Below are 24,684 nucleotides of genomic sequence, written 5' to 3'. Positions count from 1 at the left end.
TATATGCTTTTCAAATTATGACTTGGTTTGGTGGGATAGAATCTGTGGTTAATATTTTAATATTTGTGAAAAAAGTAAAGAACAAAAATCCATTGTTGAAAAGGTCCCAAAATGTGTCAAAATTGCACATTATAGTTGCTATGGTAACTTATGGAATTATCTCTATGTATGTCATATTTGTCCATGCCAAACCAGGAAGTAAAATTATAAACTAGAAAAATCAAGCAAGATTATTAATTTTTGGTATAGTTCTAACTATGCTTGAGTAATTGAGTAGCATGTTTCTGTGCTGTATGCCAGGTGGGCCCCATGGCGTGGCTGGGCCCTCAGACTGACGAGGTGATCAAAGGTTTGTGTGAGCGTGGTAAGAAGAACCTACTGTTGGTGCCTATCGCCTTCACCTCGGACCACATTGAGACCCTGCACGAGCTTGATATCGAGTACAGCCAGGTTCTGGGAGAGGAGGTACTCTACACACTCTATAATAGGGTCTCATTCTGTGTAAAAGTTGCTACAAACATGTTCTGAATGCATGGAATTTTTGGACTAGTTAAGCAGTTCTGATTTCAGTTTCTTAAATGTTAATGCTAGTGGATATGTATAAAGGGACAGTGAGTAAGATTTTCATTTTAAATTCCATTAGGATCACTTGACTGTATGCGAAATTCACTCACTGAGCTGCAGAGACTGCACTAGCATTGGTTAATGCTAGTGCAGCATCGGTTGCAGGTGCTGGGGTTTAGGCAGTGACCATTTAGAGCAGAGAATATTCTTTTAGGTTTAAATCAACTGTATTTCACCACTGAAACTGGCATCCCAAAGGAGAGACTTGGGATGCTCATTCTGTTTTCACATTGGATAATCATATTGAGAACAAAAAACACTAGGCTATCATGCCCAGTGTATCTGTAATTAAGAATAAATCAGCATTACAGTTCTTATCAGTAAAATCAGTATTTGATGTGAACATGTTTATTTGATTTGAACATGTTTACCTTGTATCTGAGAACACAAATAGGTCTTGCTTATCAAATCAAAAATCTTGCATACAGTTCCTTTAAGAGTGCATTCACTTATGTTCTGGTTTGAGTCTTATTTATTCTTCTCCTAGTCCTGGTTTAGAGCTTCGTCTTATTCGAGTCCTGGTTTAGTTTCATTCCAGGTTTAGTCCTGTTATAGTTAAAATTTTGTTACCCATTGTCCAAAATGGTATGAGTTTATCTGGCCTTTGTAAGAGGGACAGATAGAATTCAAAATTAGCATGTGATATTATACAAAGACTTCTAATAGTCCCAATTCGATAGATAAATTCTTCATATTTGAATACCAGGACAAACTCTGTGTGCGCGCACGTGCAGAGGATACATTTCTTTACAGGGACAGAAAAGTGTATCTTAACCATAGCATGTGTGTGCGGATTTCAGTGCGGTGTGGAGAACATCCGGAGAGCAGAGTCTTTGAACGGAAACCCACTGTTTATGAAGGTACGTTACATGGCCACTAGGTGGTACTACTACTACACTCCTGTAGGCTCTGTGTATACATTCGTGTGCACTGGGTACTACTACTACTACTACTACTACTGCTACTATACTCTTGTAGACTCTGTGTGTACATGCATGTGCATACTACCGTAGGGTCTGTGTATACATGTGCACTGTGTACTTCTGTACATTTGAAGGCCTTCTCTGCTTGCCTAAACATGCTCAGAAAAATGAATTTCTTTTATTTTATTTCATAAATATGTAAACAAAAGTATTCTCTATTCTCTGTTCTCTTTATGTCATATTGTATCCGCTTCATTGAGTGACTTTCAGTGTTATTGTGGTAGAGTTTTTATCCAATTATATTTCAGCTAGCTTGTGTTGTCAGGCAAATTTCATTTTGCTGGGGCCTTCAGAGTAAACGGAGCAGGCCCCGTCCACTGTAAGTGGACACAGACACAGTCAGTTTCAATAGCCAATCAGATCTCGATTCTGCATTTCAGGGTTAGCTAGAAGGTCTTGCGCAAACTGGACATGTATGTGTCCTGTGATTGGATACGCATACACATTGACACTCTGCAAACTGCCTTTCATGCTGTATCCAAACTAAACCTGGAGATCCAACAGCATTTTTAACCCATAATGGCCGAAGGAGGGGAAGAGATTGATCTGGATGTAGATATACCTTCCATGCCATTTTCAAGACAGGCCTTTCACGAAAAGGTGGATATTATTAGAAGAGGTCGGCCAACCCCTGCGCTAGCTAACCTTTTCCAGCAAGGAAAAGGGTTTGACACGTGTCTCAGTTAAGAAATGCTGCAAATTGTACTGTTGTTGTATGGCTGGGCACTTAGAAGTTACGGTGCGGTTAAAAACTTTTGGAGAGTGAGTGGATCTGCAGCGCACAGGCATGCAGGGAGATGGAGCTCCACAATGAAAAAGTGAGTTTATAATGTTAATAATAACATGATGCATTGAAGTCACCTCAGGTAATACTGCACTAAAGTTATTTGCTGTTGTATAGCCTATTGTCAAAAAATGCAAATGATCTGTTTACTTTATTTTCAAAGAATAGTTTGTTTTGTTATGATCTGGTTGGTGTCTTATATGAAACGGTGACATTGTACAGTTTATTGAACAGACTTGTTTAGGCTCACATAGCGTAATTTTGGTGGCGTTTTGTTTGGCATCTTTAAATCGCATTTTTATTTTTTATTTTTGACAGTATCTGTGAACTTAATTTCCTTCTCTTAATTGTGAATGCAATGCATGCTTATTGGTTTTAAATGCTCCTGAAATTGAGTGTTGCTTGACTATCCCATATTGAGGTGATGTTGTAATGTGTAAGTGAGACGTCACTGAGGGCCCAAGGGTGAAATGCATGGCCTGCCACTGTTATTAACACACGGTTTGTTCCTGGTTTAAGCCCACTGTAGTCCTGGTGTAGACTTTGTTTGGTCCTGTTCCAGTGCTGATTTAGTCTTAGTTTAGGACTGTGTTAAGTCCTAAGCTTGTTCCCAATAGCTCACAGTAGCCACGAAGCTCCTAGTTTCTTAAGCTAGAACTGGATGTGTGTCACCATCTGCCATTACTAAGGAGCTATGAGGCATCCCACAATACAGTGTATTTTGTGCGAAAGTTTCTGAACATGGATTAAACATTTACTACCTCAGACTTACAACAATAAGACGAGGTGCATAAACAACTTAAAATTAAACCCGCAAGCGGCATCAAATGGCCCTCGCTGACCTGGCATTCCCTATGGGTGGCGCAAATGCACCTCTTGTCTCTGTTTCATTGCGTCTTTGGGCTGTACTTGTCAATAAACAAAGTCAAGAGACATTGGAAGAGCTGATGCACTCAAATGGAGTAATATGGGTTTTTGAGGCATCGCCATGGCAACACCGTTGCCCATTAGGATAACATAGGCTATTTCGTACATGGCCATGGCAACCCAGTGAAAGATATCACATGATTGACTTTTTTGATTTGGTTGACAGAATGAAAAAAAATCATAATAATAATATTTTTAGCAAAAACAATATATCCGTTAACATTACAATGACATATTATATGGTTTTTGAAACCTCTTGACTTTCCCCACGTCACCGTGGGGTCAATGGCGTATGAAGCACGCTAACACACTTTACAAAAAAAGCCAGTCTGGGGACATCATGCATAGATTTAGACATTGACAATGACATGTTAGCAAGAACAAATATGCTGGGGCAAATATGTAGGGGCTCGGGCCTAATAATTTTTTTTTAGCAAAAACAATATATCCAATAACATTACAATGAGATATACGATTTTTGAAAGCTCTCAACTTTCCCCACGTCACCGTGGACAATGGCGAATCACATGTGCGTCATCTGCCATGGCGTCAAGGTCGCCCATTGACTTTCCGTTGACTTCCATTCATTTTAGCAGTAATAAATATGGCCCATGCCTGCGGCATGGTGCTTGGATAGGGCTCGATGTCAGGAGTGTGTTTGGGGACATGAGCGCTTCACGCTGCCTTTGCTGGCATGCTAGCAAGAACAAATATACATATCCCATACCTACGGCATGGGTTGCTAGGATACAGAAGTCAGGGCAGCGGGCGACGGGGCACACAGACTGCAACGAAGCCCATGCACTCATCGTTGTGGAAGCAATAGGCCCTACGCCCTGTATGGGCTCGGGCCTAATTAAAGTCACAAGCGGCACCAATATTAATTTCATGGAATAATGTGAAATTTGGCACCATGACTCTTCATGTCATCCTGATCAAAAAAGTCAATGAGACCCATGTCATATCTTTCACTGGGTTGCCATGGCAATGCGCGAAATAGCCCATGTTATCCTAATGGGAACATTTCCAAATTTTCGTGCATTTCAAAGTCTTGTAACGACTTATTACCTTGAATGACGAACATAAAATTTGGCACAGTGATTCTTCAGGTCACCCCCGTCAAAAAAGTTCAGGGTCCAAGTTTGTATTTTGTACGGTGTTGCCATGGTGACACCTGGAACAACCCATATTTTTCCATTTTGTGAATCAGCGCTTCCAATGTCTTTTGACTTTGTTTGGTGGCAAGTGCAGCCAAGTGCGAAGTACAGCCTGCGAGGGCCGTTCGATGCTGCTTGCGGCACAAAATGTTTTCACGGAATTGTGCGCGAAGCATATTTGTTCTTGCTAGCATGTCAGCATCAACATTGAGTCAATGGGGTTCGCAAACTGCGCTCAACTTCATGCCCCCCGTCGCCCTCTGCCCTGACTCCTGTATCCTAGCAACCCATGCCATAGGCATGCAAAGAGCTCATGTCCCCAAACACACTCCTGGCATCGAGCCCTATCCAAGCACCATGCCTACGGCATGGGTCATGTTTATTACTGCTAAAATGAATGGAAGTCAATTGGAGGTCAATGGGGACCCCGACGTCATGGTGAACGATTTGGGGACGGTTCACCATTGTCCCCACGGTGACGTGGGGAAAGTCAAGAGCTTTCAAAAAACGTGTATGTCATTGTAATGTTATCGGATATATTGTTTTTTTTCCTTCCTCTTTTGCTCTTTGAGCAGGAATTTGACCCCCTGAACATATTCAAAAACTCACCAAATTTTGCCCAAAATTCAGGTCTGGCAAAAAATTTATTTTTTTATGTGTTGCTTTATAGGGCATAAAAAATGGTGCCCCCTGCAAAAGTCAAAATACATTGCATCAATGGGAGATGTCCTGACGTCAACTTTGTCATAGAACCACGAAATTCAATACACGTATTCTTCAAGTGTTGCCAAACAAAAAATATTATGGCCACACCCCCTGACACACCGGAAGTCGACCATCTTGGATGTTATCCAATTTATAATGATGCCTATCATGGTTTGCGTGCGGCAAAGCCACAAAATTCCATCGGAATTTTGGGAATTTTCACATGTCAAAATTTGCTCCCTTTTGCGCATGCGAAGTCCGATTTTGCTCAAATTCGAGTCAGTTGTAAAACCTTTTGGCCTAAAGCTACTCATTATGAAAGAAACTAAATTGGCACACCCCCTAGAGAATATCTAATAAATTTGGTAACATTTCAGAAAACAAAATTTTCGGCGCTCCATACAAATATGACACAAAATTTCATTGGGTCATCCCAATCAATAGTCAATCAGACCTATGTCGTTTTATGCACCGTGTTGCCACGGCGATGTGCCAAACTGCCAATGTTATCCTTATGGGAATGCTCCCAACTTTTCCCTTTCATGGGAACAATATTAATTTCATGGAATAATGTGAAAATTTGCACCATGACTCTTCATGTCATCCTTACCAAAAAAGTCAATCAGGCCCTTGTCATATTTTTCACTGCGTTGCCATGGTGATGCGCAAAAGAGCCAATTTTATCCTAATGGGAAAATTTCCAAATTTTTGTACATTTCAAAGTCTTATAACGTCTTATTACCTTCAATTAAGAACATGAAATTTGGCACAGTTATTCTTCAGGTCATCCCGTCAAGAAAGTCTCGGGGGCCAAGTTTGTATTTTGCACGGTGTTGCCATCGCAACGCCTGGAAAAACCATGTTTTTGGATTTTGTGCATAAGTGTTTCCAGTGTATTTTGACTTTAGTGAGAAATGCAGCCCAAAGCTGCAATAAAACAGAGGCAAGTGGCGTGTCTGTGCACCCTTAGGGAGTGCCGGATCAGCCGAGTGCAAAGCGGCTGTTCGATGCCGCTTGCGGCTTTAATTAATGTTCAAACTGATAAACTTTTTTTTTATGCAAATGTTCACTAATTTACTTTTTTTTTGCGCAACAATGACTGTGTGGGCTTTGCCTAAGCCCTGTAGGGGCCCGGCCCTAAAAAAAATACCAGGATCATGTTGAGCGGGTTAATATCAGCATTTTAAGACTAAAATTGCGAGACTCACTGCAGCAGTTACAGAGAGAGGTGTGGGAATTTTTGCAGTGTAAAGTGAATTGGCGCCAGAGATGTGCCCATGAGCACTTCCTATTCAGAATGCGGGGGCTAGCACATTACCTATGTCCATTAATATATACAGTCTATAGGTTAACGCTTTACTCTCTGGTCCTGTGGTTAACCCTTTGCTCTCCAGACCTGTACCTAACCCTTTGGTCCTATAGTTAACCTTTTGCTCTGCGGTCCTGTGTTTCTGACCCTTTGATGCTGAGCTCAACCACTTGGTCCTGTAGTTGACCCTTTGCTTTCTGGTTAACCCTTTACTCTCTGGTCCCAACAGGCACTGGCAGACCTGGTCCAGTCCCATCTGAAGTCCAACGAGTCATGCTCCCGTCAGCTGACCTTGCGCTGCCCCCTGTGCACCAACCCCACTTGTGAGCAGACCAAGGCCTTCTTCTCCCAGAAGCTCTCCTAACAGTCCCCATGAGGGCCACTGGACTCTCCCATCCCAGGGCCCACCCAGCACCCACAAATGTCAGCACTCTTCTACAGATATGATTCTTCTGCACCAGGAACAAGCTCGAGAATTGGAGAAACGTCTTAGTTCAGATATTGCAGTTGGCTATTGAATTCTCTCATTGAGCTTCTTAATCGGACAAAACCATAGATACCCACTTTTGTTAAATGCAGATGCTAACAATGCTCTTTCCGCTGCTGGAGTTGGATTGGACTTGAGCTAAACAAGGGGTTTCTTTCACATTGCAGAATTTGATAATGTCATTGTTTAAGACGGAGGGTAGTGTCTTATATAACTATATTGGAGATTTACTGTTATTGAAAGAAATGTCTAAATTTATGATCCACAAATGTTGAACCATATAATTATTTGTTTGGGATTGGCTCCACAAACTTGTCATATTAATCTTATGTCTTAAAATCCTTTCAACTGACAATAATCACTTTTTTGGGGTTGAATAATAGTACCACTTTTCTTTTATACTAACTGAGAAGACATTGAACTTTGTGCCAGTTTTTGTTTCTTGTGTATAGGCCCAGTAATTAGAGACTTTAACAAATTTGTTGACCTGGTTTATAGTTAAATGGCAAATTTCACCATAGACTTCTGACCTGTCCTCAGCTCAGTTTAAACTATAGGGACTCTACAGTGTTGTGAACGCAGCCTATTGGTGAGGATAGTCTGCTGACAGGACTGTATCAATGCCATTTGATGGTAATAGAAAAAACTAAATGTGAGAATCTATGTTTTTAGCTTTGCTTTTTTATATAAGTCATTGAAACGCACAAAATGGCAGAAAAATGTAAGAATATAAAAGCGCTTGTTATGGCATTTTTAGTTTGGTTTAAATTCAAATGTCCCTGTGTCCCTGGTTTCTTGTTACTGTTGGAAACGAGAGTTGAACTGCACTGCTTTTGATTTTGTGAACGACTACTACTGAATATCTAGTGTATTTATGGGGTTTAGCTGCCTGTTAAAGGTTGAGGACTTTTTTCCAATTCAAAGGCTATAATATTTTGTTTCAAATTGTTAATCTCTATGGCAACAGCCCACATATGAATAGGTGTGCGCTTTATAACCAACCATAGAGAAGAGACATGTTTCATGGTATGTGCCTTTCACTACACACACACTGTATCACTGTTTAAAGATGAATTACACATTGTAACAGTAGTACAGGCTCAATCTTGTTTTGAAATAATTGTTTTAAAGGTGCATTATGTAAAGTTTCTAGTGGGTGGTCTACAAAGTTATATACAGTAAATATTTTTGGTAAGTAGCTATTCCAGGCTATGCCTGTAATGTTCCACAGTTGGGATTGACTTGTCCATCTCGCAAATGCGGACTCTCCACCAGAAAAGTTCCATAGTACACAGAAATAGCATTTAATACTTAAACTATATTCCATAAACAAGTTTAAACTTAATATACAACAATGTTACGGCTGTACCAATTTACTTTTTCTAAATGATATAACAGCCTGTAGTAACTACACAATCAGCATTAGATTTAATATTTTTAATTGGTGCATACTCCTACTTGAAATGAATGTAATGTGTGCAGTTTTGATATTACAACAACAGTGAAGTCCTGTCTTTGCTTTTGACCTGGTGCTGCTTTCAACCTAGGGGGCGCTGTATTTCCTCTGAGACACTGATCTCTGTACTGTTGTTCAGATCAAAGCCACATGTCTTTATTAGAATAATTTATTTGTTTATGTATGAGCACGTTTGGAAATGTGACTTTTGGCCCTCCAGTCTTCCTTCAACAAAATGACCCTAAAACATCAGAATCGTGTGTGTCCTTTTTGTGTCTCTGCATCACACTTATACATTTGTTTCAGTTCTCAATTTTCAGTACATTTACTTTATTTGAACATGTTTACTTAAAGGGGACCTATTCTGCAAAATTGACTTTTCAGAGCTTTTAATCATTTTATAGCTGTTTCACTTGAAACACAAATGAAATGGAATCCACTACTCACTAGCATGATGCAGAGGGGCCAACAGCTATAGGGCTCTTTGTTGTTATGACGTTTACGAAGCCATCGCTCCCATTGGCCAGTTTTCTAATGCAGAAGTCAGTGGACTTGTTTATTATATTAAGCCGTTTTAGATCAATATTGGGATTTTTAATGTCCAAAATAATCCATCCAGGGGTGTCATAGATTACTATATAGCAGACACAAGCACAATGTCTTTTTTAAAGGTGAACTATGTAACTTTTCTAGTGTGGGGTCTGGCACCTGCTTTTCTCCACGGAGATGCTATTGTTTTGCTTAACATCATAGCAACTTATCCATCTTGCATTTATTCAATTATGTGGGTTTTTAATGCTGATCTGTACCTTTTGAAACATGCTGTGGGGAACCTTTCCACAAACCTGACCTGTACGCTGTTGTGGTGACGTTACTTGATCATCTCCAAAGAGATGGATATGTCCAATGCCATATTGTGGAGCTGTCGAGGTAAAACAATAACATCTTTAGGGAGATGAGTGATATGAACCCTTCACCAGAAAAGTTATACAATTTAATCCATAATTCTGTAATGTTAGGAAATGTACAAATCAAATCAAAAATACTTGTATCTTCTTCATTCTGCTGCAGTACACGCTCCATCCTTGAGGACAGTGGTGGAAGGTCACCAAGTATGTGTAGTCGACTTGGGTACAATTTTTAAGTATCTGTACTTCACTTAAGGGTGTGGCAGGTTTTCATGTTTTTCTAATTCTGATTTATTTTTGTGGGATAGTACCTGTGCTAAATATTTATCACAGTTTTACAGCAGTTAAGTGCAGTTTGTGGAAAAAAGGTTGAGAAGAAAAGTACAGAAATGCAGGAAGTAGCGATGTGTTCTAAAACAATCCCTCTACCTATATGTTCAACACGGAAAACTCCATCCAAAATGCACAGGCAATTTATAATAATAATAATACATTTTATTTATAGGGCGCCTTTCTGGGCACTCAAGGTCACCTTACATACAATATATACATATACAGACAGTTAAAATCAACATTTATGAACATACAGTTAAAAGCATTCAGACAAAAAACATTGAAAAGGACAGGGCAGCTGTGGAACAAGTGGGTTTTAAGTTTGGATTTGAAGTGTGAGAGTGTGTCAGTGTTGCGGAGGTCAGGGGGGAGAGAGTTCCAGAGCTGGGGAGCAGAGCGGCTGAAGGCCCCGCTCCCCACGGTGACAAGCTGGGCTGAGGGAACAGAGAGATGGAGAGAGGAAGAGGAGCAGAGAGAGCGAGCGGGTGTGGTAATATGGAGGAGGTCTGAGAGGTGTGGAGGTGCAAGGTTATGGATGAGGTCTGAATGTGTGGAGCAGGATTTTATATTGGATGCGGTGTGAGATGGGGAGGTGCTGTAGGATGGGTGTGATGTGGTTGATGGAAGGGGTGCGTGTGATGATGCGAGCTGCTGAACTCTGAACCAGCTGAAGTTTATGGAGTGTTTTTTGTGGGAGACCAAAGAGAAGAGAATTGCAGTAATCCAGGCGAGAAGTGACGAGGCTGTGGACAAGTACGGCTGTGGACTGTGGTGTGAGGGACGGAGACGATTAATGTTGTGTAGGTGAAAATAGGCGGAGCGGGTGATGTTATTAATGTGAGAAGTGAAGGAGAGAGTGCTATCGAGGATGACACCCAGACTCTTAACCTGAGGGGAAGGAGAGATGGAGGAGCCATCAATGGGTGTAGAGAAATTGTTGATCTTGTTTAGGGTGGATTTGGTGCCGACAAGGAGGCGCCCTCTGGCACAGGGAGCTTCTTCAGACCTTCCACCATCTCTGTGGCTGCACGTGACTTGGCCTCTTGTTTGGTGCTCCTGCTGCCAAAGCCAACCAAGCCTCCCACTCTGTGTGATGCTAACTGTAGGAACTGCTCTATCTGTTGCGTTGTTAGACTTTAATCTGAGTTTTGTTTCAACACTATTTGACCAGAAATAACTGACTTAGCTGGAACGACAACAGGTGAGCTCATTTGTGCTCTTAAACAGGTTTCTCAAGGTGCTCTTGGTACACCAATCTGCCATACATCTCCAACTCAAAGCCATTAACCACACCATTAAAGATACTTTGAAGATAGTGAGGTACACATCTTAGCCAAAGAAAATGAAATGAAATTGTTTGAGAGGGGAGTTAAAGAGGCAATTTTTCTAAAGAAAGACAATCCATCTTTGAACAGGAGTGGTAGCCTCATCATTTATGTCATATTTATAACTCCATCCTCAGACCTAAGTCTAAACAAGGAAAACAATAGGGCGAGCCAGTATGCTAATAGGCATGAGAGCACCCATTAGGGGCCTGAACAATTATGCAAAATATGACTCAAGTACAGTTCACAATTAGTATAGTTCAATAAAACTATCTAACAAACAGAAACTATTATCCTTAAGCCAGTTCATAACCAGTTTGGCAGTAGTTTGGGTCACTGGCCATTTGGAAGACCCATTTGTGCTCAAACTTTAACTTTCTAGCTGATGTCTTGAGATGTTGCTTTAGTATTTCCACATAATGTTCGTTCCTCATGGTGCCATTTATGTTGTGAAGTGCACCAGTTACTCCTGCAGCAAAACATCCTCACAACATAACTCTACCCATTTCACCGTGGGGACGGCGTTCTCAGACTTGCAAGCTTCTCCCTTTTTCCTCTAAATGTAACAATGTTCATTATGGCCGAACAGTTTTAGTTTAGTTTCATCTCACCGCATGACATGTCTCCAGAAATTAAGGTCTTTGTCCCAGTGTGCATTTGCAAACTGTAATGCTTTTTTATGTCTTTTCTGGAGTAATGGTTTTGTTCTTGGGAGAGTGGCCTTTCAGCCCATGTCGGTGGAGTACTCATTTCACTGTGCATGATCACACACTCTTACCAGCTTCAGCAGCATCTTCACAAGGTCTTTTGCTTTTGTTCTTGAATTGTTATGCACATTTCAGATCAAAGAACATTCATCTCTGGGACAAAGAATCTGCCTCCTTCAAGAGCAGTTTGATGGCTGGACATTCCCAGTGTGTATACTTGTGCATAATTGTTTAAACAGATGAATGTGGCACCTTCAGGCATCTGAAAATTACGCTCAAGGATTAATTTGACTTGCACAAGTCCACAGTTCTCTTCCTGATATCTTGGCAGATTTTTTTTTAACTTTCCTGTGATGTTACACAAAGTATGTTTCAGGTGTGCATTCAAAGACATCCACAGGTGCGTCTCTGATTAACTCAAATGTTGTCAATAGGTCTATCAGAAGCTTCCAGAAACATCATGTCATCATCTGGGTTTTCCCAAATTGTTTAAGTGCATAGTCATTTTGCTGTACGTAAAAACAAAAAAAACAAAAAAATGCCTTAAAAAATCCTTGTCTCATTATTCTGGATTTAGCAACTGGAAAGGCTCAGAGGGACATGAAAGAAAGGTATTAGTAGGTTTTATTGAATGAGTTATCTTTGGCGCTCAGACCTCAGCAGAAGAACTTACGATGAAGGGCATGATAGTTAAATGATACTTAGGAGATGCTGGGGAGGTGGTGGGGCGCGGCACAAACTGAAGCAATGTGGATTTGAATAGGGCAGACTGAGCACTGGTTGGATTAAGAGGAGGTGCGGCAAGTGCAGATGAGTAATAGGAGTGAGGTGATGAAGGCTAAGGAGCAGGTAAACTCTGAAGAAGCAGTGAGTAAACAGGAGTGGAAATACTTCTTCCAGGCTGAATGTATGCCAGCTCCATTAGAAATCATTTTGATAATCCTAATTGACCTAAAACAGGATTTTTTTATTATTTCATGTCAGTCAGTTTTTATGTAAACTTCTGATTTCAACTGCATAAGGCAGTGTCCACCAGCAATCTGACCAGAATTGAATGTCTTATCCATTTGACAGAAGTAATAATAATTTAATAACATTACAGTCACAAGTCAGTTAGCATTAGCCAACAGTTTTTCATTTAGTTAAACCTTTTTAACTAACTCACCTTTTTTATTCAAACCAATCACCTAAACAGGACCATTGAATGTGCGTGTTGATCACAGACTCCTGAAAATGTTTAAATCCATTTTTATCTTAAAGTTCCTGCCATTGTTTGCCAGTGCGTGTGCATTGTGTCACCATGGTAACTATTGAACATTCCACCATACATATGATGTACACCCCCAGCATGATGTCACTGCACATTTCAACAGGACACATTTTTAACTCTGCAAGTTTAACCTAATCTGAGAGTATAGAGAAGTGTGTGTGGACACAGGGTAGAGAGACATTTTGTATACACTCAAGCCTTAATACAGAACTCGAACATGCATCAGTCACTCAAAATACAGCTCACATCACGTGATCTAATGTGTTTGGTTTTCTTAAACTGTGGCTGTTAAATTAGATTTAATATGTATTTGCGATCAATAAAACCTACTACTTTCATTCATCAGGCATGTTGACTATAATGAATTAATGGATGAACTTTTTTATTCCATTAATAACAATTATCAGACATTTTGCAAGTCATCCAAACTATCCTAATGTCAATCACAGAAAAGTAAAGGTTAAACCCTCACTGTTCAGCTCAATAACAACAGATGACAGCAGCTTTTGTGAGACTTTTATTTATCATAGGACCCCATCACAGGACCTCCTTAGACTGAACCATCCTGGCTCCAAGCTCATCCTGTTAACCAGGTCCAGGCCCTAACTCATGCAAAAGAATACACAGAGCATAGAGGAAAGGAATGAGGTCTTACTTTTGAACAAAGACTGAGGCATACAAGTGAGACCACATAGTACTGTGTGTTTACGTTAGATTATGGTGATTATCAGTGACTGAGGTATATTTGCAGCCTCAGCCCGGCCCACAGCCACAGCACGGACAGAACCCACAGAGGACTTCAGACTGAACTTCTAAAAACTCAAAAGTCTGGCTTGAAAAGGTTTACTGCCTGTGCACCTTTTTTTTCTTATTTTCTATATCTTCTTTCCTGGCATGACCTGGGTAAGATCTGGTGAAGGCTCCAGGCATTCCAGCTTGAACACTTGTCTCTGAGAGGAAGACGCCCTTTCCACATTCACTTCACCATGTCCTGGGCCTTTTGTGAGCCCTTCTCTGGTGGGACATGTCCAGAACACCTTCATAGGGAGGCGTCTAGGAGGCATCCAGAATAGATGCCCAAGCCACCTCAGCTGGCTCCTCTCCACGTAGAGGAGCACAGGCTCTACTCCAACCTCCTCACCCAATCTCTGAGGGAGCACCCAGCCACCCTGTGGAAGAAAGTGATTTAACCACTTGTATCCATCATTTTGTCCTTTACCCAGAGCTCAACACCTTAGGTGATAATAGGACCAGAGAACAAAACCAGGATTAAACCGGGCACCATAGGTGAGAGTAGGAACATAAATCAATCAGTAAATCAGGAGCTTTGCCTTTCAACTCAGCTCCTTCACCACAACATACTGTGACCGTATCATATCACATGCCATCCTTCACTCACTTGTGAGCAAGACTCCATTTGGGACAGGGGACTCCCTACCCCCCTGGAGAGGGCACCACCTTTCTTAGCAGAGATGGGATTCTGTCCTCAGATGCTAACAAACCCTACCTCTATCAATTCTGTTAGAGTCAGATTGAATAGGGTTAGGGGTTAGGGTGAGGGTTAGGAGACAGGGTTAGGGGATAGGGTTTATTGGATAGGGTTAGAGGATAGGGTTAGGCTTAGGGATAGGGTTAGGGGATAGAATTAGGGGATAGGATTAGGGAACAGGGTTAGGGGTTAGGGGATAGGGTTAGTAAATAGGGTTGGGGCTGGATGATTGAGGTTGTCTCAGGACTGAGGCTGTGGACACAGAGGCTGGACCTGTCTTTGGTTTGATCACATTTAAAACACTTCATTATAAAGTCACAATAGAATTGATTACAGTAAATAAATAAACACATGACTAGCTTATACACAGAGATGAAAACAGAAGAAGCCTTCTTTGTAAACTTCGGTGCAACTTAATACGATTATACTTGGAAATCAAACCTGCTCCATCAGCAGTACACCTGATGCACACGTGTTCCAGAAAAGACTAGAACAGGCTTTAAACACTCATTTGGTTTGTGAGGGCTTTAGCATTAGCATGGCTAACCAAAGGCAGTCAGTGCACTACAGTTCTTTGGGTTAGAAGCTTTACAAATGTAAGAGAATCCAGGTTAAAGCTATCGGACCATTTTCAGCAGGCTCTGGGTCAGACACAGCAGCAGGTCTCCCCCAAAGTGACTGAGAGGAATTATTAGGAACAACCAGGAATGTCAAAGTACATTCAGGAACAAATGGGGACCATATATGGGCCGATCTTACTTAGATACAGGACCAGGGTCAGTGCTGTGAACAGAAGATGATACATTTACTCTGGACACTCAGTACAGACTGAATAAAGATAAATGTTTTTTCATTGAGTATTTGCATTTCAAATACATCTGCTCTTGTGAAGAGCAGATGTATTTAGGCCTGAGCTCCTACAGGGCATAGGGCCTATTGCTTCCACAATGATGAGTGCATGGGTGAAGCAGTCTGTTTTGACGAAGTTGCACGCAAAGCGCGTGTGCCGGGACTGCTATAAAAGAGAGAAGTGGCGCATCAGCTCCAGCCGTAAGCAGTGCCACGTCGGCTGAGTGTGAAGCGTGGCCCACGAGGGCTGTTCAATGCCACATGTGGCTTTATTTTTCAGTTGTTTTTCCTCAGAAAAAGAAAGCTTTTGAAAAGGTATTAAAAATAGCTGATGTCTGATGTCAGTTAATAATTGAATATGTATTATCCATTCTTCATTTTGTCTTCCAGTTGTCTCCATTTTAGAATTTTGAACACTCTGGTGACAGAGCAGTTTAAAGAGGGAATATTGCACTTCTATGTTCACTTTTGTTAAAACAGCAAATTCCTTCATACAATTCTAAATTCCAGTTTTAAACATGAATAGTTTAGAATGTGTGAATGTAACCTATTTAAAAGAAATGATTCGATAACAGGCGAAGAGGGAGGAGCCAAATGTCTGACATCGCTTCCTGTATCCAGGGGAGACCTGCTGCACAGCTTGTCTTTGGTTGTCAGCTGATTTGGACGAGGTGTTCAGACTTCTGCATAGGCACACATTAAAGACACAGTCAGCCATTTTGGAGATTTGGGTTTCCTGAATCACGTGGACATCCTCGTTTCTTCTGGCTACTAGAGGCAGCACTCAAGGCTACATTCCTGACACGTGATTCTATCAGTACCGTCTCCATATTTTTGGTGTTTTCTGTTTAGTTCAGTTTGTTTACAAGGTCTTTGGTTTGAACTTGTCCATACATACAAAAGTATCTGGTTGTGGGGTGGGGTTACCAGGAGTGGGCAGGGTTGGGGGTTACCAAGAGTGAGGAGGTGGGGGAGGTCCAGAGATGGGCTGCTGACTGCTCCTGTCTGTGTTCTCCTAGCTCCTTGTTCATGTGCAGAGATTGTCCTCTTTGGTTCTTTGGTTCCTCCTTTGGTTTCTTTCGGGATAAAACGGCTTGTCTCCTGCTACACTGACTTTTTGCTCTTTAGGATTTTGTTCATAAGTAATCTTGCATATTCAGGCTGTCTCCTTCTCAAGAGCTCTAAACAATCTGTTCCACCTGCTGATGTCATAAGGTGTTTGTTGCTCATTGTCGCAGCTACTGTTTTTAGACACTTCTAAACTGCTTTGCTCCAGAACACAACCTTTACTGGCACCTATGGAACAAATAGGACATCAGATTTCCATACAAGTATTTTATTTTAGCTGCCTATAAATGTTTAGGAAACCATAGAGATTTAGAACCTTCAAAGAGAGCTTAGAAATTCATATACAATTTATATGTGCTAATTTTATTATTACTTGAATTGGTTCTGTCTCTGTACAGTGGAGAATAAAGAAGTTGAAAAACTAGAAGCAATAACCTGACAAATGACTGACAGACTCACTACATATACATCACTACATATACATGCACAGGGTGTGCTAACACCAAGTGTGCTAACTAACCAAATTCAATTTGTCTTTGTCCCTAAAGCTCTCAGACCACTCTGTCTCAATCAACTGAAGGTCAAAGAACCCAATAGGCGTGACCAGTGGCTGTGAGATGTTCAGGTACATTGAGTAATTTAGCATTAGCATTAAAGCTGTGCAGCCTATAATTACTTAAAAAAAAACATCATACGTATAATCTCATTTGCTGTGAACATTCAATTTTCAGTGCTCAGTGGAGAGGCCGTAGTTTGCCGTTGCTGATGATTTAAAATGAGTGAATAAACATCCAAACCCATTTCTAATATTTTCCCAACTGTTTCTTACCCAGTGTAGTTGAATGTCTCTCCTAGTCTGTGCCTAATGTAAATTGAACTGTGCATCTAAATACGTACTGGCTTCTCTAGATTTGTCATTGGGATCTTTGAGATTTGATTCACACCATCTCACTCGTAGTTCCCAGGTTTACATGCATTTTGAAAAACCAGTTTAAATGTAGTGACTGTAATGAAGATATGAATCTCCAGGCTTTAGAAACATGGAGGGGGCTTGTACAGACTGAGCTCTTGAGAAGGACAGCATCACAGCAGGATTACATAACACTAGGTCCATTCCTGTTACCAGTCTAGTCCTGCCCTGTCCTCTGATCTGTCACCCATATGAGAGGTGAAACTTTCTTTCACAATGAGATCCTGAGTTTCCTGCAGTTGAAAAGCACCATAAGACCACAGACAGAATGTGCTTGAGATTGTGCTCACAGGGAGGCCCCAGGTTATGAAAAGGTCAGGGCCTCGTTTTCAAAAAATAACCTTTTTGAACCTCTTGCCTATGCATCAGCTCTAAAACATGACGGCTGATCAAACAGCACTCTCAGCTCATGGCAAGATGGTCCTGTCCTGGGCTTAATTCTGGATCCATATTATCCTTCTATGTGGAGATTGCATGTTTTCCCTGTGTCTGAGTGGGTTTCTTCTAAGTTCTCTGCATAATAAGACAATCCTCCAGCTAGGTACTTCTGACCAAGCCTAGCTCCAGATTTAGCAGGACAAGTCAAATGAAACTTTAAGACAACTTTACCTATAAAGTGTATCAGACAAAAATGGCTCTGCATCATTTGAGAGTTACAAAAGTGTATATTCTTATTCCTTGAATTTTCCTTGAGGATAGAACTCTCTGCACATGCTCTAGTCTTTGGTTTGTGAGTCGGAGGTATTCATTTGTGCTGATATGGTTGTCACGGTCAGCAGCCCCAGTTGGTCCTTGCACTCCCACACGTAGTCTGCAGTATAAACAGGACTCTTATGTGCTACATTCACAGCGCAGGTAATCCGCTTTCATACATGTGCTCAAATAGCTCTATTTTGACTATTTTAGGATGAATCCTATACTATACTAGAAAAAAATATATCCCTCAGTTGACTATACCTGGTCAACTGAGGGATTACACAGATATTCATCATAAACATTCCCTATACACTGATGATCGTTTTTGATGCCAATTTGTTTTGTTTTTGTTTTTTTTTGTATCTATTAGTAGTAAAGGGTGCTTTTTCTGATTTTGTCAACAAGATTGTGAAATACTAAGTAGAGAGTAGCTTTATAAAAATACAACATACCAAAATACATACTAAGAAACTGTATGTAAGAGTCTGACTGGATATTTCATAAACTTGACCCATCTGTGTTCCCAGATACAAAGTATGATGTCCAAATCAAAAATAGCTTTGACTGATAACAACCGTAATGTTGATCTATTCTTAATTACAAAAACATTGGACATGATAGCCAAAATGCTTATGATCTGAATGGTCACTACCTAAATCCCAGCATCTGCAGCCAATCATTACTCAGCTAGTGCAGTGCCAGACTTTCATCTTCCACCCTTACAAACTTTTAACCATAGGCCATAGCCTTTCGTTGTACAGAACTATACTATTTTGGGTTATTGAGCGAACCAGTGTGAAAGTGCCTAGATGTCCCCTCCTTCCTCCTGTCCTGCATCTCTTCCTCCTGCCCCCTCTTAAGACTCTTTGGTGCGGTGACTAGAGGCCTGAACCCCTTCCTGCCCCTCCCCCCATGCCCCGCCTAAGACTCTTTGGTGCGGTGGCTGGAGGTTTGCGCTCCCTCCTCGGCCCACTTGTCCAGGCTGCGGCGGCGGGCGTTCATGAAGAAGTTGGAGACGGTGGAGATCTCCAGACTGAGCTGCTGTGAGATGGTCACCTGCATCTCTTTAGATGGACGTGGGTTCTCCTTGAAGATGGCCAGTAGGGTGCGCCGCTGCAGGTCACTGAACACCAGCCGAGACTTCTTCTGCAAGCTCCTCTTGTCCCGGTCCACCTCACTCTCTTTCCGCTTACAGGCTGCAGCAGAGAGAAGACACAAGTGAGACATGTCCTAACCAAGACACAGACAAAACTAAAGCCTAAGACATGCTTTTCTGACCAAGCCTAGACTAGAGTTGTCAAAACTAACTCTTATGCTAATCAATACTAAAACTAGATACTGAATTGTATTATATCACTGTCACTGTAAACCAAACACAACCTTTCCCTCTCAACCATACACATATATATACACTGATTTAAATGCATTCACACCCATTACCTGACCCCCTCCTCCACCTATTTCCACTGCTGTTGTAGCCGCCAGGCTCCTCAGCCTCTCCAGCCCCTTCACCAGCACTGGTACTGGTACTTGTGTTCCTCATTAGCAGTGTTGGTCAGATTACTAATCAAAACTCGTCTAATTGCCTATCTCAAAACTTTCTTTTAATTAAAATAATTGAGAAGGATATCTATAATCACCTAAGCCACTTCTTAAATTCAAACAACACCTTTGATAAGTTTCCATCAGGCTTTCCCCTAAACTATAGTGTAGAGACACCTGATTAAAGAAGTAAATGGTATCAGACTAAATACTCAATACTAAGGTATCTGTTTGGTATCTAGTAAGTTATCTGTTTGAGTCTTATTGGATTTAATAAATGATAATAATACATTTTATTTATAATGCACTCTCTAAAATCCCAGAGTGCTACAATAAAAGAACATTAAAATGCTAATTGCCAAAAACTAAAAACATCAGCAGTAAGCTTTTCTAAATAAAAAGGTCTTTAAATTAGCTTTAAAAAAGTCCAGGCTCTGTGCGGCTCTCAGCTGGGCAGGGAGGCAATTCCACAGTTGCGGTGCAGCTGAACAGAAGGGTCGGTCCCCCGTTGTACAGAGCCTGGTGGGGGAGACCTGGGGGAGTATGCTGCCTGTAGATCATGGATTGGGGATTGTGCAGTGACCAGGTCTTGCAAATAAAGTGGCACCTGACCGGTGATACATTTATATGTCAGCAGAAGAATTTTGTATTCGATCTGGGATTTACCAGGGAACCAGTGTAATGGGTTTAAGTGTGGCATTTGACACGGTGGCCCATAATATACTCCTCAGCAGATTGGAGACCTGGGCTGAACTTAATGGAACAGTCCTGAAATAGATCAGATCATACCTAAAAGATTGGAGTTATGTTGTAAATTATAAGTCTGATCCTGTTGCAGTCCCTTATAGAGTTCTGCAGAGTTTGATTCTTGGCCCCCTACTATTAAGTCTGTATATGTTGCCTTTGGGTTAAATCCTCAAAAATTTATTTGTGCAATTCCAAGATTATGCAGACGATATTCAAATATATGTTGAACTTTCCCCAGGAAAGTACAGCCCAATAGACACAATATGCTGCGGCTTAGACAAAGTTAATAAATAAATGATTAAAAAAAAAAAAAAAAAAGTTCTTCAGTTAAATGAAGAATTTAGATCACTATATTTGGGGGGAAAAACAGCACCTTGTTTGTAAGTACCTTCACTCACTCATGCACAAAAACAAAGTCTGCGTTAGGAATCCTGGAGTACTACCAGACCCTGACCTGACTTTTCAGAGTCAGATAAATGTGATCACTAAAACAGGCTTCTTTCAGTTAAAATAATATATCTAGACTTAGATGGTAATGGCCAGGTATAATCTGGAAAACCTTGTTCATGCTTTTATATTCAGTAGATTGCATTCCCCAAAAAGAACATCAAACTAACTAACTAACTAGACTAACTAAAAGATCTGAACATATAACACCTCTTCTCAAGATTGGCTTCCAGTCAGACAGTGTATAAACTTTAAAATCATGCATCTTGTCTACAAATCACAAAATGGTCAAAATCCTAAGTACATAAACGATATGGTAATAAATTATAAACCAAGACAGGAACTTATATGTTCTCTTTGATCTTGTTGTAATATTTCTATATTTGTAAGGAACATGAAATGTGTGGTATAAATAAAAGCTGAGTTCAAGAACCAACTAAAAAGTTTTGGACTAATGACATTGTTATAGAGCCTCATTTCTCACAGCGGCGACACACAGTCCTCCATAAACCAACATTTGTGCTGTTTAGGTGCACAGCTGATCTGCATCTGACACCAGAAGATCACATCCTGCACTCCTGTTTTATTGTTTTATGACAGTTTTTTGGATTACACACATTTTTGACAGGGAAAAAGTACCTCAAAGTTACTGGGGAAAGTAACTGTAATCAAATGATTCAATTATAACTAGTTACATTATTGCATTACTAAATAAGTAATCTGATTCCAGTCATCAACACTGCGCATAAGAGAGTGAGGATTCTCTCCCTAGTCAAACAGTGGATGCCTTTAGAATATGTTGACTTTGGTGCTTCACACAACAGCACAGGACATCCTTTTTAGCTGTACCCGTACAGGCAACTATATGTCTGTCCTTCTCCGATCCTCTGATCTGGCTCTCCGCTTCCTCCTCCTCCAGTGTTTGTGTGTGCCTCCTCTGATCTGCCCCCCCTCCTCTTCCTCTGTCTCCCTGTCTCTTGTGTTTCTTGCTTTTATTGCTGTGTTACCACTTAAGACTGGATCCATTACATCACAAACAGCCTTCTAATGGTGGCGCCTCATCCAGACTAAACCAGGACTAAAGCTGGACCAGGACTGATACTGGACCAGGCCTGAACCCAAACCAGGCCTGAAGCAGGACCAGGACTCAAGCTGGACCAATACTGACACTGGACCAGGCCTGAAGCTGGACTCTGTTTTGCTCCCCAGAGCCTCAAATAAATATTTAAATCCCAATTAATCAGGTTTCTTTGATTATCAAATTTAATGAAATATGCACAATCTAACTTTTTTAGTGTTTGTCTCCATGGAGATGATATTGTGTGCCTTTGCATTTATTCAGTTATAAATGTTTTTATTGGGCTAACATGAGGTGGTTACAGATCCTTCTCACACATCTCACCACAACCCCATCTCACTGAACTATTTTAAAGCTGCACCATGTAACTTTTTTGGTAGAGTCCCAGCCACTTTCTTGTCTCCATGGAGATATTGTTTAATCTGGAATGTTATACAGAATGGCACAAAACCTTTTCCATTTCCATTGTGACAAACTGGTGGTACACAAGATCCTTCAAGCTCTTCAGTTTGTGGGTTTGTCTCATTGAGAGTTTATTTTATCCATCTGATTGTCCTCCTATGGATATTTTTTTGTTTAGACCTACAGTGGAAATTATGTAGTCCATGTTTAAACCTTTTTTAGCCCTAGATTAGATATGGAATTGTCTTATAGCCCTTATAGATCTTTTCTTAGTTGTTACTTGTGAAAAGTTTGAGAGATATTTATTACATTATTACATTATAAGGAGCAGAGGAGGGGCAGAGGAGCACAGAAGAGCAGAGGAGCATGGAAGAGCAGAGGAGATCCAAAGAGAAACAGATTAGAGCAGAGGAGAGCAGAGAGGAGCAAAGGTGAGCAGGGTCAGCTTCTGAACCACTCAGTCCTGCAGTGTCCACCACATCACTTAGCCTCATCCACATGCTCCTATAATGCACCATTCTCCTGCCAGCAGACCAGACATGGAAACTACAAACATGTCTGCACGGGGCCACAGTCTATACAACCATCTCTAAGCCTTGCATGTATCAGTATTGGTCTTCCATATTTAAGTGTGAATGGGTGTCTGAAAGATGGCTACAGTTTAAATACAATATGTAAACAATGTGAAAATGATGTTTAAAAAGCAAACAAACATTAACATGTCTCCTACTCTTCAGACAAACTCAGTGTTTGAGTCCTCACAGACCTCCGCGTGCGTGTGTACGCGTATTACCTGCCAGTCGAAGCGCGCTCATGCGCTGGAATTCAGGCTCGTGCAGCCACTTCCACATGCGGCGGAAGGTCTCGCGGCCGGATTTGAGTTTAGACCAGGGCTTGGGGTTCCGCAGCAGGTCGGAGAGCGTGCCCTGGGAGCGGCAGAGCACACGCTGGGCGAAGATGGCCTGGGGGATGCTGTACCTCTTCAGCTCCGCGGTCACGCGCTGCGCGACCTCCCTGGTGTTTATCTCCTCCAGGGGCGCGCCTGAGGACTGGGGCCGCTCGCGATGAGCCTGTGGCGCGTGCGTGTTGGGTGCCAGGAGCGCGTGGTGTGTGGGACCTGGAGTCGTTTGCACTTCATTCAAGTGTGACATCATAGTCTCCGCGTGCGTAAACCCGCGCACACGCGGTTCCGCGCGCGGCACCTCGTTAGCGTCAAACCCCAACATTTTGTCGTGAGCTGCGTGCACAGCGTGCGGCGCGTGGCCGTACGTGTGGAGAGGCTGAGGTGTATGCGGCAGCGTGAGTCCATTTCCCAGCACATCCGCGTGTTCTTTAAAACCGTACAGGCTGCTCACCGCGGGGAGCGCGCGCTCATCGCGCATGAGCGTGAAGCTACCGCTCACGGGGATGTGCCGCTGAAACTTGTCGGTAACGTGGCTGATGGGCGGCAGCGGCGTCAGTGGCGTCAGCGTGGTGTATGAGCAGCTCATCGCTGGTGCATCGCACGCGCCCATGGCGTGATGCAGCGGCAGATCGTGGCGACAGTCCGCATCGAGCAGCGCGCTAATGCCCGACACGAGAGAGCGCGAGCCCAGCACGCTGCGCCCCTGTTGTTCTTCTAGAGCCACGGCGCCGTCCATTGTCGTGTCCATAACGTCCACCTCCTCGTGCGTGCGTGCATCGATATGCGCTCGTGTACGCGGTCTTCATCCGCGGCCCTCAGTCCATCCCTGTGTTTAAGCCCTTGTACCATCCAGATGTGGTCCCCCGGCTCTGTGCGGCCCCTGCATTCTCTTGCGCTCCCCGCGTTCGGCTCGGCGGTACTCAGGTCCACATCCCCCGCGAAACCCCGTGCTCTGACGGGCCAGAGACGCGCAGCCAGACAGAGTCAATGAGATGCGGCGGATGAGGCAGGGGCGGGGTTTGCCCTCAGCCTCTCGGGCTCTCTGGGTGTCCAGGAGCGCACGGAGCTCCATTTGAAACCAAAGCCAGTATCTCAGTGCGTAACCAACGGCACGTCCTCTGTCCGAGTCTGCCACGCGTCTACCGCGTATGTGTGAACGCTCAGGGTCAGTTTAACGAAGTGTCTCTACTTCAGTGAGGACAGACTAAAAATCAGTTTAGTTCACTTTTTGAACCGGAAGTGTGGGAGTCTGGGAATCTCTTGCGTCTCAGTGACACTCTGGAGATTTCCACAAGTGAATGAGCTCTGGGCTCCTGGCGCTGTCCGTGGTGCTGAAAGTCCACTCTGCTTCCCCGCGCGTAACGTGAGGCTTCTCTCTGTTGTGACGCGGAATTACACTAGCCTATTAGTAGTAGTAGTAGTAGTAGTAGTAGTAGTAGTAGTAGTAGTAGTAGTAGTAAGTAGTAGGGTTAAGTGGTTGTGAATGGTCATGTGTTAGCTAATATGGACAGGTGCGC

The 24,684-nt window shown here is 42.2% G+C and overlaps 2 protein-coding genes across 4 annotated transcripts in view; one reads left to right on the top strand and one right to left on the bottom strand.

Moving 5' to 3' along the window:
* The window catches only part of fech (ferrochelatase), a 112,868-nt gene that overhangs the window by 16,694 nt on the left and 71,490 nt on the right, over positions 1-24,684 (top strand). Inside the window, exons 9-11 of one of the 3 annotated variants that reach the window (XM_055231845.1) lie at positions 301-465; positions 1,425-1,484; positions 6,719-6,896. In XM_055231845.1, the coding sequence (XP_055087820.1) occupies positions 301-465; positions 1,425-1,484; positions 6,719-6,853 (360 nt within the window). In that variant the 3' untranslated portion in view covers positions 6,854-6,896. Of the gene's footprint in view, positions 1-300; positions 502-550; positions 620-1,424; positions 1,485-6,718; positions 8,686-24,684 lie in introns of those variants that run through there. The other 2 variants (XM_033990231.2, XM_055231846.1) reach the window with 2 other exon arrangements.
* On the bottom strand, positions 18,969-23,903 carry LOC117391368 (one cut domain family member 2-like). Its single transcript, XM_033989156.1, has 2 exons — positions 23,057-23,903; positions 18,969-19,243 (listed from the first exon to the last, which is right to left on the bottom strand). Exons 1-2 carry the CDS (start codon positions 23,901-23,903, stop codon positions 18,969-18,971), a joined length of 1,122 nt encoding a protein of 373 aa, XP_033845047.1.

Source organism: Periophthalmus magnuspinnatus, chromosome 23 (assembly GCF_009829125.3).
Source record: "Periophthalmus magnuspinnatus isolate fPerMag1 chromosome 23, fPerMag1.2.pri, whole genome shotgun sequence".
Taxonomy (NCBI): Eukaryota; Metazoa; Chordata; class Actinopteri; order Gobiiformes; family Gobiidae; genus Periophthalmus; species Periophthalmus magnuspinnatus.
Note: the sequence above shows the minus strand (reverse complement) of the source record. Positions and strands in the feature narration are given on the sequence as shown.

Excerpts from the sequence above, each read along its gene's own strand:
- LOC117391368 (XM_033989156.1), bottom strand. The coding sequence starts at position 23,903 with ATGGACGGCGCCGTGGCTCTAGAAGAACAACAGGGGCGCAGCGTGCTG. Across the intron at positions 19,244-23,056 it reads GAGCGCGCTTCGACTGGCAG|CCTGTAAGCGGAAAGAGAGT; the intron begins GTAATACGCGTA and ends TCTCTGCTGCAG.